The 19509-nt window shown below is 41.0% G+C and overlaps 1 protein-coding gene across 6 annotated transcripts in view; it reads left to right on the top strand.

Moving 5' to 3' along the window:
• Positions 1–18972, top strand: part of SFXN1 (sideroflexin 1) — a 51627-nt gene extending 32655 nt beyond the window's left edge. For 5 of the 6 annotated variants that reach the window (XM_038010257.2, XM_008015343.3, XM_008015345.3 and 2 more), the window contains 7 exons: positions 726–801; positions 1372–1457; positions 2716–2843; positions 5887–5936; positions 11474–11523; positions 11928–11975; positions 16164–18972. In XM_038010257.2, coding sequence (XP_037866185.1) covers positions 726–801; positions 1372–1457; positions 2716–2843; positions 5887–5936; positions 11474–11523; positions 11928–11975; positions 16164–16260 — 535 coding nt within the window. In that variant the 3' untranslated portion in view covers positions 16261–18972. The remainder of the gene's footprint in view (positions 1–725; positions 802–1371; positions 1458–2715; positions 2844–5886; positions 5937–11473; positions 11524–11927; positions 11976–16163) is intronic. The other variant, XM_008015347.3, reaches the window with a different exon arrangement.
• Positions 18973–19509: the final 537 nt, after the last annotated feature.

The raw sequence follows: 19509 nt of genomic DNA, 5'->3' as shown, positions 1-19509 counted from the left end.
TGTCACCTGTTAAAAAGAAAAATAGGCTAACAAGATTAGTTAACCACAAATGTTAGTTAGCATAATTGTATTATACTTGAAAGAAAAGTGCTTCTCTTTTTTATCACTTAAAATTGCTTTTGACAACCCATATTCTTCTACTGTTGTCATATGGAACAAAGGATCTTGAACTCTGTAACCCAGTGGTGTTTATCGCAATTAAAATTTCTTTTAAGAGAGAATTGCTTGGGCTTTATAGTTTTTGGACGATAAGACTTAGTATTTTTATACAGTTAAGATATCATTTTTTAAATGGCAGCACTTCGTTTTTGCTTTCAGTCTGTATATTAATATTTTGAGAAGTATTTTAAACAAATATGCTCCACACATTTAGCCCAATATGCATTCCCCTGTATTCATAGCTTCCTACACGCAGCACACAGCTCCCCTCCTTTCCACGAATACAAAGTGTATGTTTATTTATTTATGTATTTTAACCACCTCACCTCAAAGAATACGTGTCTGCTTTTGGAGTTACAGTCAAGATACGTGTGAAGAATCCCATTTTTTACGGGTCTGCTTGCTTTTTCTCTAGATTCCCCTATTTGTGGAGTGATAATGTTGTTTTGTAGACTCTTCATTCTGAATCATTCTCTTTTATATTTCCCTTTTATTTCTTCAAATAATGTTGCACCAGTTTCCGGACATGCCCTCGTTGTCTACACGATACCCTTTTTTCTTTTCAGTGAGTTGGGAACAGCTTACGTTTCTGCAACAACTGGTGCTGTAGCAACGGCTCTAGGACTCAACGCATTGACCAAGGTACTCAGATTTTTATTTCCATAATAAAGCTGCTTAATTTGTTATCGTCTGTCTGGCTCTAAATCCCTCTATTATTTCTTAAAATAGTTCAAGTCGTATGGCTTTCTTGTTATAGTCCTTATCTTCAACTGCGTATTTTAGTTATATTTTCCAATAACTTTGGGAAGAGTTGTCACCGATAACACCTACCAGGACTGTGGTCTGTGCCTGGCTCTGTGTACAAAGTGCTAAATGTTCACCATCCTGACAGCCCTCCAGAGGCTTTGCAGCGGGCAGTGTGCCGCAGGCCACAGCTCTGAAGAGAGGCGAGAGCATCTCTCTCTCGGCACTCCGAAGCCCATCCTGCTGCAACCACACTTAGCTACAATGCCTTAGAAGCTTGCACGGTCCCCGCACACCCATGTGGGAAACATACAAATACTGCCAGGAAAATTTTGAAAGTATTCTTGGCCTGAGTTTCTATGCAAATAGGACTCTGCATTTTTCAGAGTTTTCAAGAAGAAATAAGTTACTTCCATGCGCTAGTACAGGAAAAATAAGATAAAACTTTTGAAATTTTCTCCTCTGCAGCATGTCTCACCACTGATAGGACGTTTTGTTCCCTTTGCTGCCGTAGCTGCTGCTAATTGCATTAATATTCCATTAATGAGGCAAAGGTAAGACGAATATGCACTCTCAGTAGGGACGTGTGCTTGATGGGGGAGTCTCTTGTAATAATTAGCTTTGTTGAAACTTTCAAATATTCGTTTTAATATGTATAGGTGAAATTATGTGAGATCTTGGATTTCCTTCACAATAATCTGGGGTTGGGGATGAGGATGGGTGTGTTGATAAAACAAGCTTAGCCATGAGTTACTGATTGTTGAAGCAGACTGAGGAGTGCGGGGAGGGGGCTGAGCTGGAATAGTCTTTCTGTGTCTGTATAATAAAAAGTTTAAAAGATATATCTCAAGCTTACATTGAGTTGTGCTTGGGTTAGACAACGTCTATCCAAAGAAAGTTTATTCTCTAAAATAGATTCCTTTTTTTTCCCCTCCAGAATTTTCTTTTGGAGCTTAAAGTAACATTATTCTGTATCTTTGGAAGTATTGTTTTAGAACTGGCAAAAATTAAAGGAGAAGAGAGGACAACAAAAGCATTTTGGAATGGATAACAAAAAACAGGGGTAACCGTAGAAGTTATACTTAGTGTTAGTAAATGTAGTTAATAAATATACAATATGGCCATGTGTGAGTGACTTTCCATGTCAGCATACTAAGTTTGTTGACTTAATAATGTGGTGTGTTATGTCTGTTTCTCATTTGGAAAGTTGCTCAAATTTGCACATGAGCATAGATTGAAGTTAGCATATCTACCCTTCGAATCGTATTGTTACTGAAAAAGGTTTTAAAAGTTTACTAGGTTGTTTTAGTTTTATTTCTATCAAAGGAGGATTAAACTTGTCCATGGTATTTAAAAATAGATGTGTCTGCCAGGCGCGGTGGCTCACGCCTGTAATCTCAGCACTTTGGGAGGCCGAGGCAAGTGGATCACCTGAGGTCAGGAATTCAAGACCAGCCCAGCCAACATGGCAAAAACCCATCTCTACTAAAAATACAAAAATTAGCCAGCACACTGGCGCACGCCTATAATTCTAGCTACTCGGGAGGAGGCAGCAGAATCGCTTTGAACCTGGGAGGCGGAGGTTGCAGTGAACAGAGATAGCACCACTACACTCCAGCCTGGGCAACACAGTGAGACTCTGTCTCAAAAAAAAAAAAAAAAAAAAAAAAAAAAAGATGTGTCAGTACCAGAAAATGACACTTGAGTGGGTATTTTAATTAAGTAGAGGCTTGATCTTTCCCAACATAGTACTGTTTCGGGACATTTCTTGAAGGCATTGGTGGAGCTCTCTGTATGTGTTTTGCTCTGCAGGGAACTCAAAGTTGGCATTCCTGTCACAGATGAAAATGGGAACCGCTTGGGGGAGTCAGCGAACGCTGCGAAACAAGCCATCACACAAGTCGTCGTGTCCAGGATTCTCATGGCAGCCCCTGGCATGGGTTAGCAGGACTTTGTCGTTTATTCCAGTACAGGTTGAACAAGCGTTCACAGATCTGTGAACCAGAAAACAAACACAAATATCATGCCTCTTAGTGGAAATTGCCTTCCCGTGGGGGTGGCAGAAAATAAACAAGTAAATAAAGTTATAGCATGTGCAGTGGTGTTGAGGGCTAAGGGGGTAGGGGGCTAGGGCTTGGAGGGGTGGAGGTAGGGCAGCCGGGAAGAGCACTAGGTGGAGGTGTGGGAGTGAGCCAAGTGGGTATCAGGGATGAATATTCTGGCAGAGGGAACCACAGGCAGGAGTTTGCCTGGTATGTTGCAGGCATTACGGGAGCAGGTGCAGCTAGGGCACAGTGGGAGGGGTGGGGAGCAGTAGGAAGGGAGTCAGGAGGCCACAGACAACAAAGCATGGATGGCAGCCCTGGCGTTTCACACTTGGGTTTTAGTCTGAGAGGTAAGAAGCCAGGCAGGGCTTTGAAGACGGGAGCAGCACAGTCTGACTTAGGTTTTATTTGTGTGACTCTGGGTGGTGGATTGAGAATCGGCTGAAGGGGAACGAGAATGTTCAATGGAGGCTGTCCAGGAGGCTGCCTCGGTAATCCAGGCAAGAGGCAGTGGTGGGCTGGACCAGGGCCATACAGCAGGAATGTGACCAGAAGGAATTGATGGAGCAAATTGAAATGGTTAGAGCAGCTATTGATAAATTGTGTGCCAAGCAACTAGTCAGTTTTCCCTGTAGGGGCTGGGATCAGCATGACCAGAAACAGAAACTACATTGTATTTAGTTCTGCTGAGAATCTCTAGTCCACCCGAAGGCTGCTTAGAGCTACCTTCAGACCGGGGCCTAAAGAAAGTTCTCAGACTGAGAAATCAGAGGGCCTGGGAGTCAGAGTGCTCTTCACAGAAAACAAACAGAAATTAGTATGTTTAATTTTCATCATCGAAACTGAATGCAAACAACACTTGGCAATTAAAATGAAGCTCGCCAGTGAAGTATACTTCACCAGCTGCTGTCAAGTCATCCATTAATACTTTCTGGAGGTTTTTAAATTCCTTTTGTCACTGTGACTGCTCGTTAGCAGGCAGGCAGAGCAGGCAACAAACGTTGAAGAAAAGTGCATGAAGGAAAACTTTGAGGAACATTCTATTCACATTCCGGCAAATTGGGGGAAAACGGCTATTACCTGATTTCACACAGGAGTGCCTTGGTGCCCTGTCTGAGGCTAATGTGTTCTGGAGGGGTGGCTGCATAGCCACAGTCCTGAAACATGGGCAAAGCATCCCCTGAGTCCAGGGACCAGCACGTTTGTCACTAACCTAAGAGGAGGCTATGGAACCCACCCCGGTGTGCCTGCTGAGCCCTGATTTACAAATTTGCTGAAATCAAGGTTGCAGCTCCAGCTTCTGCCCTGGGTTTGTTTTGCTGCTGTTGTTGTTGTTGTTGTTGTTTTTGAGACAGGGCAGTGCCCTGTCCCTCAGGCTGGAGTGCAGTGCTGTGATCATGGCTCACTGCAGCCTCAACTTCCCTGGGCTCAGGTGATCCTCCTACCTCAGCCTCCCAAGTAGCTGGGACTACAGGCGTGTGCCACCACGCCCACCTCATTTTTATATATTTTGTAGAAACAGAGTTTTGTCATATTGCCCAACTGGTCTAGAACTCCTGGTCTCAAATGATCCACCCACCCTGGCCTCCCAAAATGCTGGGTTTACAGCTGTGAACCACTATGTCCGGCCCTGGGTTTGCTTTTGATTGTGGTCTTTTCTGTTTTGAATTGCCTCACTCCTCTTAGCGTTCAGCCAGCCCAGCCCATCAAATCCATTTCTAGTGATTTGGCTATTTTAAACACTCTTTAGTCCCCAGAGAAGAAATATAATCTTTCTGCCCCAGTGCAATTTATAAGAATAATTGACGTATTGAAGTAGTGTATATGACAGTTTAGTCTGATAAAATTTGTCAGCAAATGAACAAATGCTGTCCACCACATACCCAGTGTTTTATATGCATTATTGTATCCAATTTCCCCCATTTTATAGAAAAAGAAAACAGAAAACTGAAGTTCAAAGAAGTTAGGTAACTTCTCCAGGGTCACCCAGCTAGCAAGTGGTCTAGCCCAGCGGTCCCATACCTTTTTAGCACCAGGGACCCATTTCATGGAAGACAATTTTTTCATGGACCGGGGGTCAGGAGGATGGTTTCAGGATGATTCAAGCACATTAAATTTATTGTGCACTTTAGTTCTATTATTATTACATTGTAATATATAATGAAATAATGACACAACTGACCATCATGTCGAATCGGTGGGAGCCCTGAGCTTGTTTTCCTGCAACTAGACAGTCCCATCTGGGGGTGATGGGAGACAGTGACAGATCATCAGGCACTGGATTCTCATAAGGAGCGGGCAACCTAGATCCTTGGATGTGCAGTTCTCAGTGGAGTTCGGGCTCCTGTGAGAATGTAATGCGGTCGCTGATCTGACAGGAGGCAGAGCGCAAGCATAATGCAAGCAATGGGGAGCGGCTATAAATACAGCTAAAGCTTCATTCACTTGCCCGCTGCCCTCCTCCTTCTGTGCGGCCCAGTTCCTAACAGGCCACAGATCCAAACCAGTCCATGGCCCAGGGATTGGGGACCCCTGGTCTAGTCTGTATGGAAGCAGTTTCTGCCTGACTCCAAGGCAGGATTCTTTACACCATCCTCCCTGCCTTGTGCACTTTGTTTTATTAATACTGGAAGAAAAAGTTCTTGATATTTTTATTTTTGCCTGTTTAAACTTAAAAGTAAAGTTGTTTTCAAGATTATAAAATGATCTGGCTGGCAGAGGATGTGATATTACTTTTCAAAAATTTAGAAAACAGGAACAGTTTTCAATTTAATGAATTCAAATGTAATAATTTAAAGAATTACTACAAACTGTTTTTACTGTGACAGTGGAAACAGCCTAAAAGTGACAGAAGTTTTCTGTTAAATGGTTGAAAAAAAAATGTAAGCTGAAAATTGACATTAAATAAAGATTTAAGTGGATCTGTCTTTATTTGCAGCCATCCCTCCATTCATTATGAACACTTTGGAAAAGAAAGCCTTTTTGAAGGTAAGCTGTAGTTCTTTTGTCATTTTCTCAACCCTTTTTATTTCTTTTTAGATTTCAAACTGTACAGAGTATTTCCTACCTAAACAGTATAGAATTTGAAGGCCACTTTCTCCTGGGCACTTACGTAAATAACAAGATGTTCCCAGGAAGATTTGATTTCTAATCTCAGATATTTGAAAAAGCTTTTTGTAAATAAAGACTACTACTTTTGAGAGGTTTTAACTCAGTTACACACACAGTCATCTATTGGATGCCTGGCTGGGTAAAAATGAAGGGATGATGTGAATTTGGAATGATATGTGTACAAGTCAGTAGTCATCCTATCAGGAATGAAAAAATCATTCAGAGTAGCAGCTTCATGGGGTCTCAGTTTGGGAACAGTTACCACAGTTCCTCTCATCTCAGTGACAAACACTGAACAGAAGACAGTTGGGCATGTTGCATAAGTTTCTTGCTGTGACAGATGGAAATTTCTGTAGATATTTTCCTGGCATTTTCTCATGCGAAGGAGCTGGCAAATGATAAAAGCAGTTAGCCCCATCTTAGCCCACCATTGCCGCATTGTTCCAGGCTGTTACACAATGATAAGATGAATAACCGTTGTGTTCTCCCCACTTTCATCTTAAGTTGTGGTTTTTTTAGCTTTGCTTGATATCGTACCCTTTGATCATCATTTGGAAGTGTGTCGCCTCGCCTGCTCTTCCCACCGAAGCTCCCTACCTGCCCCACTCCCCACATGGACGGGCCCACTGGTTTCAGAACCCCACATGAAGGTCCAGAGAGATGATCAGGACAGCTCATGGCTCAGTCCTGGCACCTCAGTGGCTACAGGGGGGCCTGGTTGTAGCTGTATTCCTTCAGACCTCAATGAGAGATAATTGCTCTGAAAAACTAATGGCTAAATACTGTTAAGGTACCCATGCATACCTACCACTCCCCAAGTTCACGGTTGCTGGTATACGTCAGTGTTGCATTTCACCCATGCAGAGAGGACCATAGGACAGAAATGATAGTACAGTCATTGCTTATGACACAGAGGCAGCTTATATTAAAATCCCAACTTTTCCATGTTCAAAACACTTTCAGATTCTATTGTGAAGGCAGGCTTCACCATGCCCCTTCCACAAAGGCTGAAGAGATCACTTCCTCGGCAGCTCATGATACCCATGCAGTGGTGTTCACCTTGGTTGGCCTTCCGCTTGTTCCCACTGCCCCAGGGCCAGGTGTGCCTCCTCTGCAAGGATGTACTCATCTGGGCTTTTACCTTAGAAATGACCAGACTCCTCCGCAAACAAGAAACTAATTGAACATTCTGGGATTTTTTAAACGATGATGCTTGGGGAGCATTCAGTATGACTCATCCATCCCCCCACGCCTTATCTCTCCCCAAGTGGAGAGCTGGGGAAAAAGGCATCAGCTGTAGGCAGGTGACTCACGGAAATTTTTGCAGTAAACCAAAAAGTTCGCTGCATAAAATCTGGTGCTTCTGTGAACAGTTTTCTTGAAGAATAGTTCTGTTGTCTCTTTACACTTGGATCATTCTTAATGGCACATTCATTGGGGGCAAAATTGATATGGTTTGGGTCCTATGCTAGTTCTTATTCCTTAAGTTCTAATTCTTTTATATTCCCTTTTATAAACGTGAACTGCTGTGTCTACTCAGTAGGCTTTCAGGACTGCTAGTTGAATGGGAATGTAACATTTATTTGTTCATTCATGTTTTTTTTTCAGCAGCCGTTTGCTGAATGCTTGTTTATGCCAAGCGATGTGGTAGACACTAGAGTCCCAGAAAGAGGATGTGACTCCTGCTCTCAGGGAGCATGTAGCATGGTATAGGGAAGAGGCACAAGATAGATTGTGAAAATACACAGTGTTTAAAGTTTGGGGCACAGAGGGAGCGCATAGGAGATATCTTACCCAACTGGTGTAGTTGAGCAGAGATTTCTTTGAAGAGGACGGGGTGAGGGCCACACGCTCTGCAGAAGCTCAGCAAGTACACAGAGCAGGAATTGTTGGAGATTTGTGGATGGTGAGGTTGGCTGGGATGTAGGCAATGTGTAAGGAATTGACCATATCATGTATAAAAGTTAACTCTCAGTGGTTCATAGAATCTAAATGTAAAAGTCTACAACTATAAAACTTCTAGAAGAAAATACAATAGAACACTAGGGCTAGGCAAAGACTTATTAGACTCAACACAAAAAGCACAGCCCATGAAAGAAAAATTGATGAATTAGACTTCATCAGATTTTTAAAATTCTGTTCTTAAAACTACACAGAAAATGAAAAGAGAAGAAACGGCATGGGAAAAAATGTTTACAAGGCATGTATGTGATAAAGGACTCGTGTCCAGAATACATAAAGGATCCTCAGCACTTAAGCTGGGCAGGAGGTTTGAACAGATGCCTTACCAAATACATATGGTTCTCAAGCACCTAAAAAATGCTTAGTATCTTTAGTCATTGGGAAATCTAAATTAAAACCACATGAGCTGCCACTCAACGCTTATTAGAATGTCAAAAACTAAAAAGATTAATCATAACAAGTGTTGGTGAGGAAATGGAAGAACTGAAACCTTCCCCAGTGCTGGTGAGAATTAATGCGGTACAGTCATGTGAGAAAATACTGAGGCAGTTTCTTACAAAGTTAAACAGATGCTGCCCTGTGATCCAGCCATTTCCTTCCTACTTCTTTACCTAGGAAAAATAGAAGCACATGTCCATGAAAGACAAATGTTCATAGCAACTTTATTTGTGATAGCCAAAAACTAGAAACAGCTCAAATTGCTCAACAAAAGGAAAATGGATAAACACCTTGTGAATACAAGGGAACACTTAACTCAGCAATAAAAAGTAACAAACTAGTACTACACACAACATGAAGGAGTCTCAAAGTAATTACACAAAAGAATAGATACTGTATATCGAGTCCTAGAAAATGTAAACTAAATCTAGTGACAGAAAGATGAGAAGTTGCCATATAATGGGGTGCAGGGTTTATGGAAGAGGGAGGAACTGCAAAGGGTACAGGAGCAAGAAAAACATTCGGGGTGGTGAATATTTTCATTATTTTGATTGTGCTTATGGCTTCACAGCTGCATATAGATGTCAGAACTTACACACTTCAAATATGTGCAGTTGTATGTCAATAAAGCTATTAGAAAAAGATCATGGAGGGAGAGAGAATTTAGAGTCATTAACTTTTAAGGGTTTTTCTTTTTTTGCCTTTTGTGTGTGTGTGTGTGTGACTGAGTCTTGCTTTGTCACCAGGCTGGAGTGCGGTGGCACGATCTCGGTTCACTGCAACCTCCGCCTCCCGGGTTCAAGCGATTCTCCTGCCTCAGCCTCCCAAGTAGCTGGGACTACAGGCACCCACCACTGCGCCTGGCTAATTTTTTGCATCTTTAGTAGAGACGGGATTTCACCATGTTAGCCAGGATGGTCTCGATCTCTGGACCTCGTGATCTGCCCGCCTTGGCCTCCCAAAGTGCTGGGATTACAGGCATGAGCCACTGTGCCCAGCCTAACTTTGAGCTTTTTATATATATATATAAAACATATAATTACTCTCTAACTCATTTGGACTTTTCATCTAAACATCCTCTGTTTGCACAGTTCTGTTAGGTATGATATGTTTCTACCTTGAGACATTTTGTGAATATCTAGTGAAACACCAACATCCCAGCTGATGAATGTTGTATCTGACTTTCTAATTGAGAGGAAGGGATGAATAAGGCAGGACGGGATGCTGGGGTAGGAGCTGGAAGAAGACATGGTATCAGGTTGGGTTTTGGCAGGATACTGTAATTGTCTAGGAGCCTTGTCTGTGCGAGGAGCCTTTCCATCAAAACCCTCTGCGTGAGCCACAGTCAGCATGTAGTTCGCACATGCCCGCCTCCAAGGTGGCACACAGCTGCTCTCTTTTGGCTAACAGGTTAGCCCAGTTTGCTGCAGACCAGAGTCTACTTAAAATGATGTGGCTGCTCTCACAGGTTCACGTTCATCCATGAACAGGCTCTCGCTCAGTACTATGCCTACCCTCCCGTCACCAAGTCTGTCCCAGCCCAGATGTCACCTGGATGGGAAGTGCTAGGGGAGTATTTAGCATCTCCTTATGACAATCCTTCACCATCAAACAGAGACGGTTGCCAAAGATACAGTGTTTTCCTTTTCATTCTTTTTTTTTTCTTTTTCTTTTTTTTTGAGACAGAGTCTTGCTCTGTCGCCCAGGCTGCAGTGCAGTGGCCAGATCTCAGCTCACTGCAAGCTCCACCTCCCGGGTTTACACCATTCTCCTGCCTCAGCCTCCCGAGTAGCTGGGACTACAGGCACCCGCCGCCTCGCCCGGCTAGTTTTTTGTATTTTTTTAAGTAGAGACGGGGTTTCACTGTGTTAGCCAGGATAGTCTCGATCTCCTGACCTCGTGATCCACCCGTCTCAGCCTCCCAAAGTGCTGGGATTACAGGCTTGAGCCACCGCGCCCAGCCTCATTCTGTCTTTTGAGGAGAGAGACCCCTCTGTGTAACCTGTGGGGATCAGTTTCCTTGCCGATGCTTCTCCCTTCCTCTCTAATCCATCCCTTTCCCTGCTTACGCCAACGCTGATGAACCTTTTCTTCAGAGGAGTCTCTTTGGGGACCAGGGTACGCCTCCCATGCACGTTGTCTTCTAACAGCTTGTGTTGACTCCTCCGAACTAAGCTGGCTGATTTCATTACAACCAGTTCACACCTTGGTTGCAGTGATTTCTGTGGCCTTATTTATATAACTATGTATCTCATCACTCTTTATATTGTGTATTGAAGTACCACTCCTTTTTTAAAACTAAAAATCTAACAGCATTTATTCTCCAAAAGACCAACCAACTTGTTCATTTCCATTAAAAAAAAAAAAGTGTGACTAGCAAAAATGTTTTATGCTAGAAATAGTTTTAACCATACTGACAGCAACTAAAACCAAAAAGACGAGGTGCAAAGGGGGGTGAGGGATGGTGAGCATTTGTTGGGTTTCTGGTATATTCCAGCCACCATACTAGGTGCTTCATGAATGTGATCTGGCATCTTCCTCCACACACTTTTAGGAAGCTGTTAATGATGTTCATTTTGCACCATAACAAGGAAACGGAAGCTTGGAGAGGCTAGACTCTGCCTGTGCTTCCCCACAGTCAGGAACCAACCGGAAGAGTGGAGACTTGAGACCTTGGCACCAGGCTATCCCACCTCCTCAGCCAGGGGATACATTACAATTAAATGACAGCTATTTCCCCACCTCCGCTATATACCCAAGCAGTGCTCAGATTAAATGGGGGGATGTGGGAAAAAACAGAAACCACTTGATCTTTGCGTGGGTGCTGATTTACAGATCAAAGAAGGCTACAAGAAGTTAGGCTAACACCCTTGTTGCAGCGTTTCCCCCAAATTTCACTAACCACCTTCTATCTGGATCTTGAAATGTGGTGAGGTTCCTTCCAGTTAATCACAAGAAATTGTCTCTAAGACCCTGTAAGAAAAGTATTCAAAGTCATTTATTTCTCAACGCAGAGGTTCCCGTGGATGAACGCACCCATTCAAGTTGGGTTAGTTGGCTTCTGGTGAGTAGAAATTACTTTTACATAATTAATTTCTTTTTTAAATATAAATACACAGCGTATGAAAGGTGACTGGGTAATATGGGATACAAATTTTGAAAATGAGGCCATCTCAGAACGTCTGGAATGCATGGCCCCAGATAATTAAATAGAAGTAAACTGTATTTAGAGGAACCTACAACATGGGGGCTATTTGTGTGATTCTTTTTAAAATCTTTTTATCTCTGTGACTTTTCCATTATTTTGGCGATCCTAGGTAATAAAACTTACACAAACAGGACTTATTTTTGTTAGACGACACAGAACATAATGCTCTGAAGAAAGAAGGGATTGTTGTAAAATAGAAAAATAATCTGAAAAGTTAACCATTTAAAATGCTCTGACCTTTTTTTGTATCTTTTTTTAAGTTTGGTGTTTGCTACACCCCTGTGTTGTGCCCTGTTTCCTCAGAAAAGGTATGTATTTGTTATTCTTCAGAATAATCATGAGTTTTAATCCTAAAAACCAATGGAAGGTGCAGGTGCCATTATTCCATTTCATTGGCAGGGAAGTTGAGACTCAAAAGATACTGAAGCCAGGGTCTCTAAAAGGAAGGGATGGAGGCAGAAATCAAAGCCACATCTGCCTAATTTCAGATGTACCCAGTTCTTTTCTACCCCCTTCCATTAAATTTGAAAACGTTTTATTCTTTTATAAGAATCAGATTAACTCTGGTGCAAACTTGCTTTTATGAACATTTAAAATATGGTCCAATCCATTGGCAAATGCATCTGTAATACAGATATGATAGGATGTAAGTTCCGCCCCCAGGGACAGCAATTATATGCACTTAGCTTAGGTGGTTGGTATATTTGCTTCCCTTCTTCCCACTTAGTTTTTTGCCTTAAAAGCTTTCTCGTGCATGCCTTTCATCACAAGCTGCCCTTGAATCCTGCCTTTGATGTGAGAACAGGACTAACTGGCATTAAATCGGCATTTTCGACGTCAGGTCTCCAGCCTGCTCTTGACCTGACACCAACACGCAAAGCGGCAGCATTTTGTTGTCTGTCGTTTTCTGTGTTATCAGGCCCCTTGCCATGGTAATACCCTTTCCTTCGTGGGCCAGTAGGTCCCGAACATACGGTCTTTAATCCCCTAGCCTTGCGGAGTCGGTTTTGGATGAAGTGTCTGTTCTAGAACTAATGCGGTCACATCCCTCTACCTGATGGAGAACTCCACCTTGTATCTGCTCTCCCACTCTGTCTCTGACCCCGCTGTTTTTGAATAGACATTTAAACCTCATGGACAGGAGCCCTTCATCACCTTGGGCCTGCTGAGGAGCCCCCCGTGAAGAGGGCAGGACCTTCAGAACTTGCTCTGGGAGCCTGATTCAGATGAATTTCCTCATCTCTACAGTGCGATAATGATACCTGTTTAACTGCACAAACCCGAGTCTTGGGGCTCAACCTGAGATTGTCCATGTCTGTAGTATGTGGGCTTATGAACACTGGTGTTCAGCAGCTGACCTTGATTTAGCAATTTAGACTTCGAGCACGTAAAATGCCGAAGGGCGTGTCTGATACCAAGGAAATGCCTAAGAAATGTAGCTGTAATTATTTTCAGGTTGAAAAGATTTTAGATTTGAAAACCCATAGAGAAACTTTCTACTTTGGCCTTGATTTTCTTTGAATGCGGTGAGAAAAAAAATATATAGTCTAACTTTTATTTTTTAAGATTCATTTAAACTCTAGGTGTAGAAATGAAAAGCTTTCTGTAACTACTAGTGTCCTCAGGTCAAGGCCCTCAGAAAGCGTGTGGTTTTACATTTGTGAAACCAATGGTCTTTTGTTTTACTGTATTTTAAAATAACTTCTTACTCTGTTTTGTTGTTGATACATTGTTTGTATGTTTGGCTTCTTTAGGTCTCTGGCTCCTCAGTTTCATAGAGTAGGATTAATAATATTCCTTGGCTCGTAACATAGTATCCTCATTGATCCAAGCATGACCCTGTTTCCGTATTTTTATTTTATTTATACTAGTAATATAATGAACATCCATAAATTCAGTGTCCAGTGAGGCAGGAGAATCACTTGAACCCAGGAGGTGGAGGCTGTCGTGAGCCAAGATCACGCTACTGCATTCCAGCCTGGGCAACAGTGCGAGATTTCATCTCAAAAAAAAATATATATATATATATATGTATATATATGTCCAGTAAGTTACATCTTATAGACTCCTCCCAACCTGTGTCCCTGCCTCCCCTGCAGATTTAACCACTATGCTGAATTTCATGCTCTTGCATTTTATATTTGTGTATGTATCTTTAGTTTGTCTTCTTAGGAACTTATTAGACAAGGGTGTCACACTATCATAAGATATATAGTCTTCTAGTACTTGTTCTTTTTATTCAGTATCAGAACTAAGATTCATCTACATTTTTGCGTGTACCTGTGGTCCATTCATTGCTATTGTTGTATCATAGTGCATTGTATGAATGCACCACAGTTGCCCATCTCCCATGTGAACAAGTGATAATGAAAACATTCTTTATTAACATTTTTGAGAAGCAGCAAATGTGTTGCTTTGAGAGATATTTATAGCTTTAAATGTTTATATTTTGAATAATGGATAAAAATCAATGCACTAAATGTCCAACTTAAAAAAAGGCACAAAAGAATAAACATCAGAAAAGAAGGAAGGAAGGAGATTAAGATCAGAAATAAATAACAGAAAGAGTAGAGGATCAACAAAGTGAAAACTTGGTTCTTTGAAAATAGAAACAAAATAGACAATTGTCTGGTGAGATTAATCAAAACAAAAAGAGAGAAAAGCACAAATAATATGAATGAAAAAGAGACATAACTGTAGATTCAGCAGTGATTAAAAATAATATCAACATTATACCAATAGATTTGAAAACAGGCAAAATAGACAAATTTCTGGAAAAAATATTAGCAAAGCTGAAAAATTAGAAAGTCAGAATAAGCAAGATAGTCATTAAGGAAGCTGAAGCAGCATTTAATCTTCCTCCTACAAAGAAAACACAAGAAACAGGTAGTTTTACAGGTAAGTTTTTCCCAGCTGTCAAGAAACAGATTATTCCAATTTTAAACAAACTCTCCTGGAAGATAAAAAAGAGAATACTCCCTGCCATCCACCAAGGTTTGAATAACTTTAATTCCAAGATCAGACTTGGGCCTTTAACATACATTCGTAGTAATTACAGATACTTAGAGATCAATGGCAAAACAGAAGGACCAAGAGGTGGCATAGCAGGGCTTCGGGATCAAGAAAGATCTGCCTTCAACATCTCAGTTGCACCTCAGGTTTCCTTACCTGTACAATTATGATAATACTGGACTTCTAGAGTTTTCATAAGGATTAAAATGCATAATGTCTGGCCCAGCAAATGAGCAATAAGTCATAGCCATTATCATTACCATCATCAATGTCATCATTGAGTAAAATTACTCAAAGACCCACTACGTAAGCAATAGCCATCGTGGGATTTTTTTTCCTACCTTTTTTCTATATTCGTAATTTTTAAAATTTGTTTTGCGTATTTGAAATATAAACTTGTATCCTGACTTTTTTTTAACCTTACAGTCTATCACATGTCAACTATATTAAATACCAATTTTTTTATTGTTTTTTAGAGACAGGGTCTCACTCTCTTGCCCAGGTTGGAGTGCAGTGGCACAGTCATAGCTTACTACAGCCTTGAACTTCTGGGCTCAAGCAATCCTCCTATCTCAGCATCCTGAGTAGCTGGGGCCGCAGGCATACACCAACACACCTGTCTTATTTTCTATTTTTATAGATACAAAAATTTGGGTCTCACTAGGTTACCCAGGCTGGTCTCAAACTCCTGGCCTCAAGACATCCTCCTGCTTCAACCTCCCAAAGCTCTGAGATTACAGGTGTGAGCCACTGCTCTCAGCCTCAAATTTTTTTTTAAAACTAATTACATATCAAAATATTAGCAGTTTTTCTGGTAGGTATTCTGGACAATTTTCTTTATACTTTAATGAGTATGCGTTTCTCTCAGAGAATAAGCTTTTTTATATATATATATACCCATAATACCTTCAAATACATTCTTAAGCACTTAAAGACTAACAGCAGTTATCTCTCAGTGGGATTATAAATGTTTTGGGGGTTTTTTGTACATTTTAGTATTTTCTGAAATTTTTTCAATAAGCATGTATTATATACAGTAAACAAAAGCACATTAATGTAGGCAAATTATTCATGTTATACATTTCACTGACTGTATAGATCTTTTTTTATCAATGGGGAACATTGCAAATGATTGATACTGTTTTTCTTAGGAAGTGGCATTGCCACAAATGGTTTTTCCAGCACCAGCAGGGTCTGAGAGTGTCATCACCATACCCTCTTGCCAGCAATAAGAGATTTCACCTTTTAATAATATGAGAGGGAAAAATTGGGTGTTGGGTTCTTAAGATGCATATCTTCCATTATGCGTGACAATTTTCTGAAAGGAACATGGTCTCGTTTTCTAGCCGCATGAAGCATTTCTCCAACAAGACCCACTGTACCAGTCCTGGGATCTCCACACCTGTGCCTTCTCCACACTCTTTCTAGGTCCTCATTCTCACCTCTGCCTGTGTAATAACCCTGTCATTTCTCCCTTATCCCAGTTCCATGTCTGTGACAAGCTTGGAGGCCGAGTTGCAAGCTAAGATCCAAGAGAGCCATCCTGAATTACGACGCGTGTACTTTAATAAGGGATTGTAAAGCAAGGAGGAAACCTCTGCAGCTCATTCTGCCACTGCAAAGCTGGTGTAGCCATGCTGGTGAGAAAAATCCTGTTCAACCTGGGTTCTCCCAGTTACAGAAACCTTTTAAAGATCCACATTCGCCTTTTAGAATAAAGCTGCTACTTTAACAGAGCACCTGGCATGGACCAAGTGCCTGATACTCCCTTACATTGAATCATGTTATGATTTATAGAAATACCCTTCCTTTAGCTTTTATAGTCATTGTTTTTCAAAGACAGTATACCAGCCCTCACCCAGGGTTTTAAAAAAGTACTAGTAGACATAGAATAGGTGCTCAGTGTATGGTCAGTAAATGTTCTATTGATTATCAATCAATGAAAAGAGAATCTGTTTAAAATATTGAATTTTCATCTCACTCCCATTCCAAATCAAGGAGATCTCAGCAGTGAACTGGGAAAATATAAAAGCTCTGGACTAATCTATAAAAACTTACCCCGAAATATTAAGGGCAGTTTGCTTCTAGTGTGGGGACTGTGCTGGCCCAATGAAGGTGATGAAGTTTTTGGATTTGGAGGGTGAAAGCTCCTTCACACCCCTTCCAAAAGTCAGTCACGGACCACTGCAACATGCCTTCCCTGCTGGATCATTCTATACATTCAGATTGTGGGTGGATTGCCTTGGTTGACTTTTAATTTATTGTTTTATGTTCTTATAAAGATGTTAATCTTACCTTGCAGTTATTGACTTTATATTCAATTATTTACATCAAATAATGAAATTACTGAAATGTACACATGTCAAATTTTGGAAGTATATTCAATACCAATGCTGTGTGAGTGGGCTGAATCTAGTTCATTGGTTTTTTTTTTTTTTTTTTGGTAAGAAGTGAGACTACAGTTCCAGCTACCTACATGTCTTTTCTTGTCATCCTTATAGATCTCTTTGGCTTTCAGAAAGATACAGTGATAATGTGTATGAATCAGTCACAGTGAATTTTACTTGAATATTGTATGTTGCATTCCACTTCATTTGAAGATAATGAAATGTACCACTGTTTACATCATCTGTAGTGATTTCACAGATAATATATTTAATGTAACAGATTATGTTTCAAGTCTGTAGATGTCTAACGTCATAGACAGTCGGCCCTCTGTATCCATGAGCTCTACATCTGTGAATTCAATCAAGTTTGGATGGGAAATATTTTTTAAAAAGATACAAAATATACATAATAATGAAAAATAATACAAATTTAAAAACCAATACAGTATAACAACTATTTACATAGTGCTTACATTGTATTAGGTGTTATAAGCAATCTAGAGATGATTTATCAAGTATACAGGAGGATGTGCCTAGGTTATATGCAAATACTGCACCATTTTATATCAGGAACTTGAGCATCCGCAGATATTGGTATCGGAGGGCGGTCCTGGAACCAACCACCCACGGATACTGAGGGGCGATGTTTCACGAAGTGTAGATCATTGTATTCAGAGATTGTAAGTGAAAAAATATATAGAAACTCTTTAGTTTTGGCAGACTTTTTTTCTGACAATGTGACCAGACTGAATTTCCTCATAAAGAAAAAATGGTGTGCCTTGTGTCTGTGTTTCTCTTTTCTCTGAAAGGATTAATAGATCTGAAGCTTTGGGCCACTCAGAGCCTTCCTTGATGCTGCCAGAATCTTCTCATTTAGATTTTTTTGTCTTAAACCATTGGAAGCAAAACGGCTTTCCCGTGACACTCTGGTCTTGGACAGGTTCTGTTGTCCTCAACGTGTCTCTTTAAAAAGTGGTAAAAGCCTGAAATTCAGGGCAGATCTCCATAAGGTGCTGAAGGGACTCTTTTCATAAGAAGCTAAGGCACTGCTGCCTGCCCCAGGTGTCCTGCTCCTCTCAGAGTCCTCCCGGCATCAGGTAATCTGTAGCTCCGTTTCAGAATGTTAACCTCCAGTGAAGAGCTCATGACTGGTTAGAAGACTGACAAACTAACCAAAATTTTACACACTCCAGTTATGTGTGTTAAAAGTTATAAAAGGAATGGCCAGGCGCAGTGGCTCACCCCTGTAATCCCAGCACTTTGGGAGGCCAAGGCGGATGGATCACCTGAAGCCAGGAGTTTGAGACCAGCCTGGCCAACATGGAGAAACCCTGTCTCTAAAAATACAAAAAATTAGCCAGGCGTGGCGGCACACACCTGTAATCCCAGCTACTCAGGAGGCTGAGGTAGGAGAATCGCTTGAACCCGGGAGGCGGAGGTTGCGGTGAACCGAGATCACACCATTGCACTCCAACCTGGGCGACAGAGCAAAACTCCATCTCAAAAAAAAAAAAGATTATAAAAGGGATGATGAACATGGAGCTGCATCTTTTTAAACGTTGTTTTTTGATGCTTCAGACTCTTAATGCTTTTATATAAAGCTATAAACTGTGTATGTTAATCACGGTTTATAACAAAGAACAAATAAACCGAGATTGGCAATCCTTGCCGATCTTTTAGAAATACCCTTTCTGGAGAAGAAAATCCACATGAAGTGCAATAAGCTTGTAAAGCTAAGTAGTTGTTAATATTTCTATTAACATGATATGAAGGATTATGATTGTAACTGTTTGCTGACTGGCAGTTTTTATTTCAGTGTTAGCACAGTGTCTGGCCAGTGTTGGAGGCCATGTATTATTTCAGTTCAACTGGATGAAATGTTAAATAAACTCAGAATGAAAATAAATTCTCTCTTTTATTTGTACATAAAGGATAAAGCAGTTGGTATGTTACAATTGATGGTACTTTTCATTCAAACTTAATATCTGCAGTACCATCAGCAACTCCTAATGAAAAGATATTTTTGTATTTTGCCTTGGACAAGAAATATATTTCTATTTTGAGCTACCAGCCTTCCACCTTTTTGAACCTCATATACATAGAGGCACACCCACCCACCCCCAAACCCCAACGACAGTGTGATTCCAGGAATATTAATGATGGGCATGGGGGATGGATTTTGGCTTTAAACTCTGATGGCCAACACCACTGCACATGACGGTGACGTAAATGTGCTTTTATATTATTGATCTGATTCTAACCTGGAACTGCATTTACTGACAAAGTCTAAATTAACCTAAGATTGGGGAGTGCCTTAATAAAAGACTTGATACGGGCCAGGCGCAGTGGCTCAGGCCTGTAATCCCAGCACTTTGGGAGGCCGAGGCAGGTGGATCACAAGGTCAGGAGATCAAGACCATGGTGAAATCCCGTCTCTACTAAA

The sequence above is a fragment of the Chlorocebus sabaeus genome, chromosome 23 (assembly GCF_047675955.1).
Source record: "Chlorocebus sabaeus isolate Y175 chromosome 23, mChlSab1.0.hap1, whole genome shotgun sequence".
NCBI lineage: Eukaryota > Metazoa > Chordata > Mammalia > Primates > Cercopithecidae > Chlorocebus > Chlorocebus sabaeus.
The sequence above is the reverse complement of the archived record's forward strand: the minus strand, read 5'-3'. Positions and strand labels throughout refer to the sequence as shown.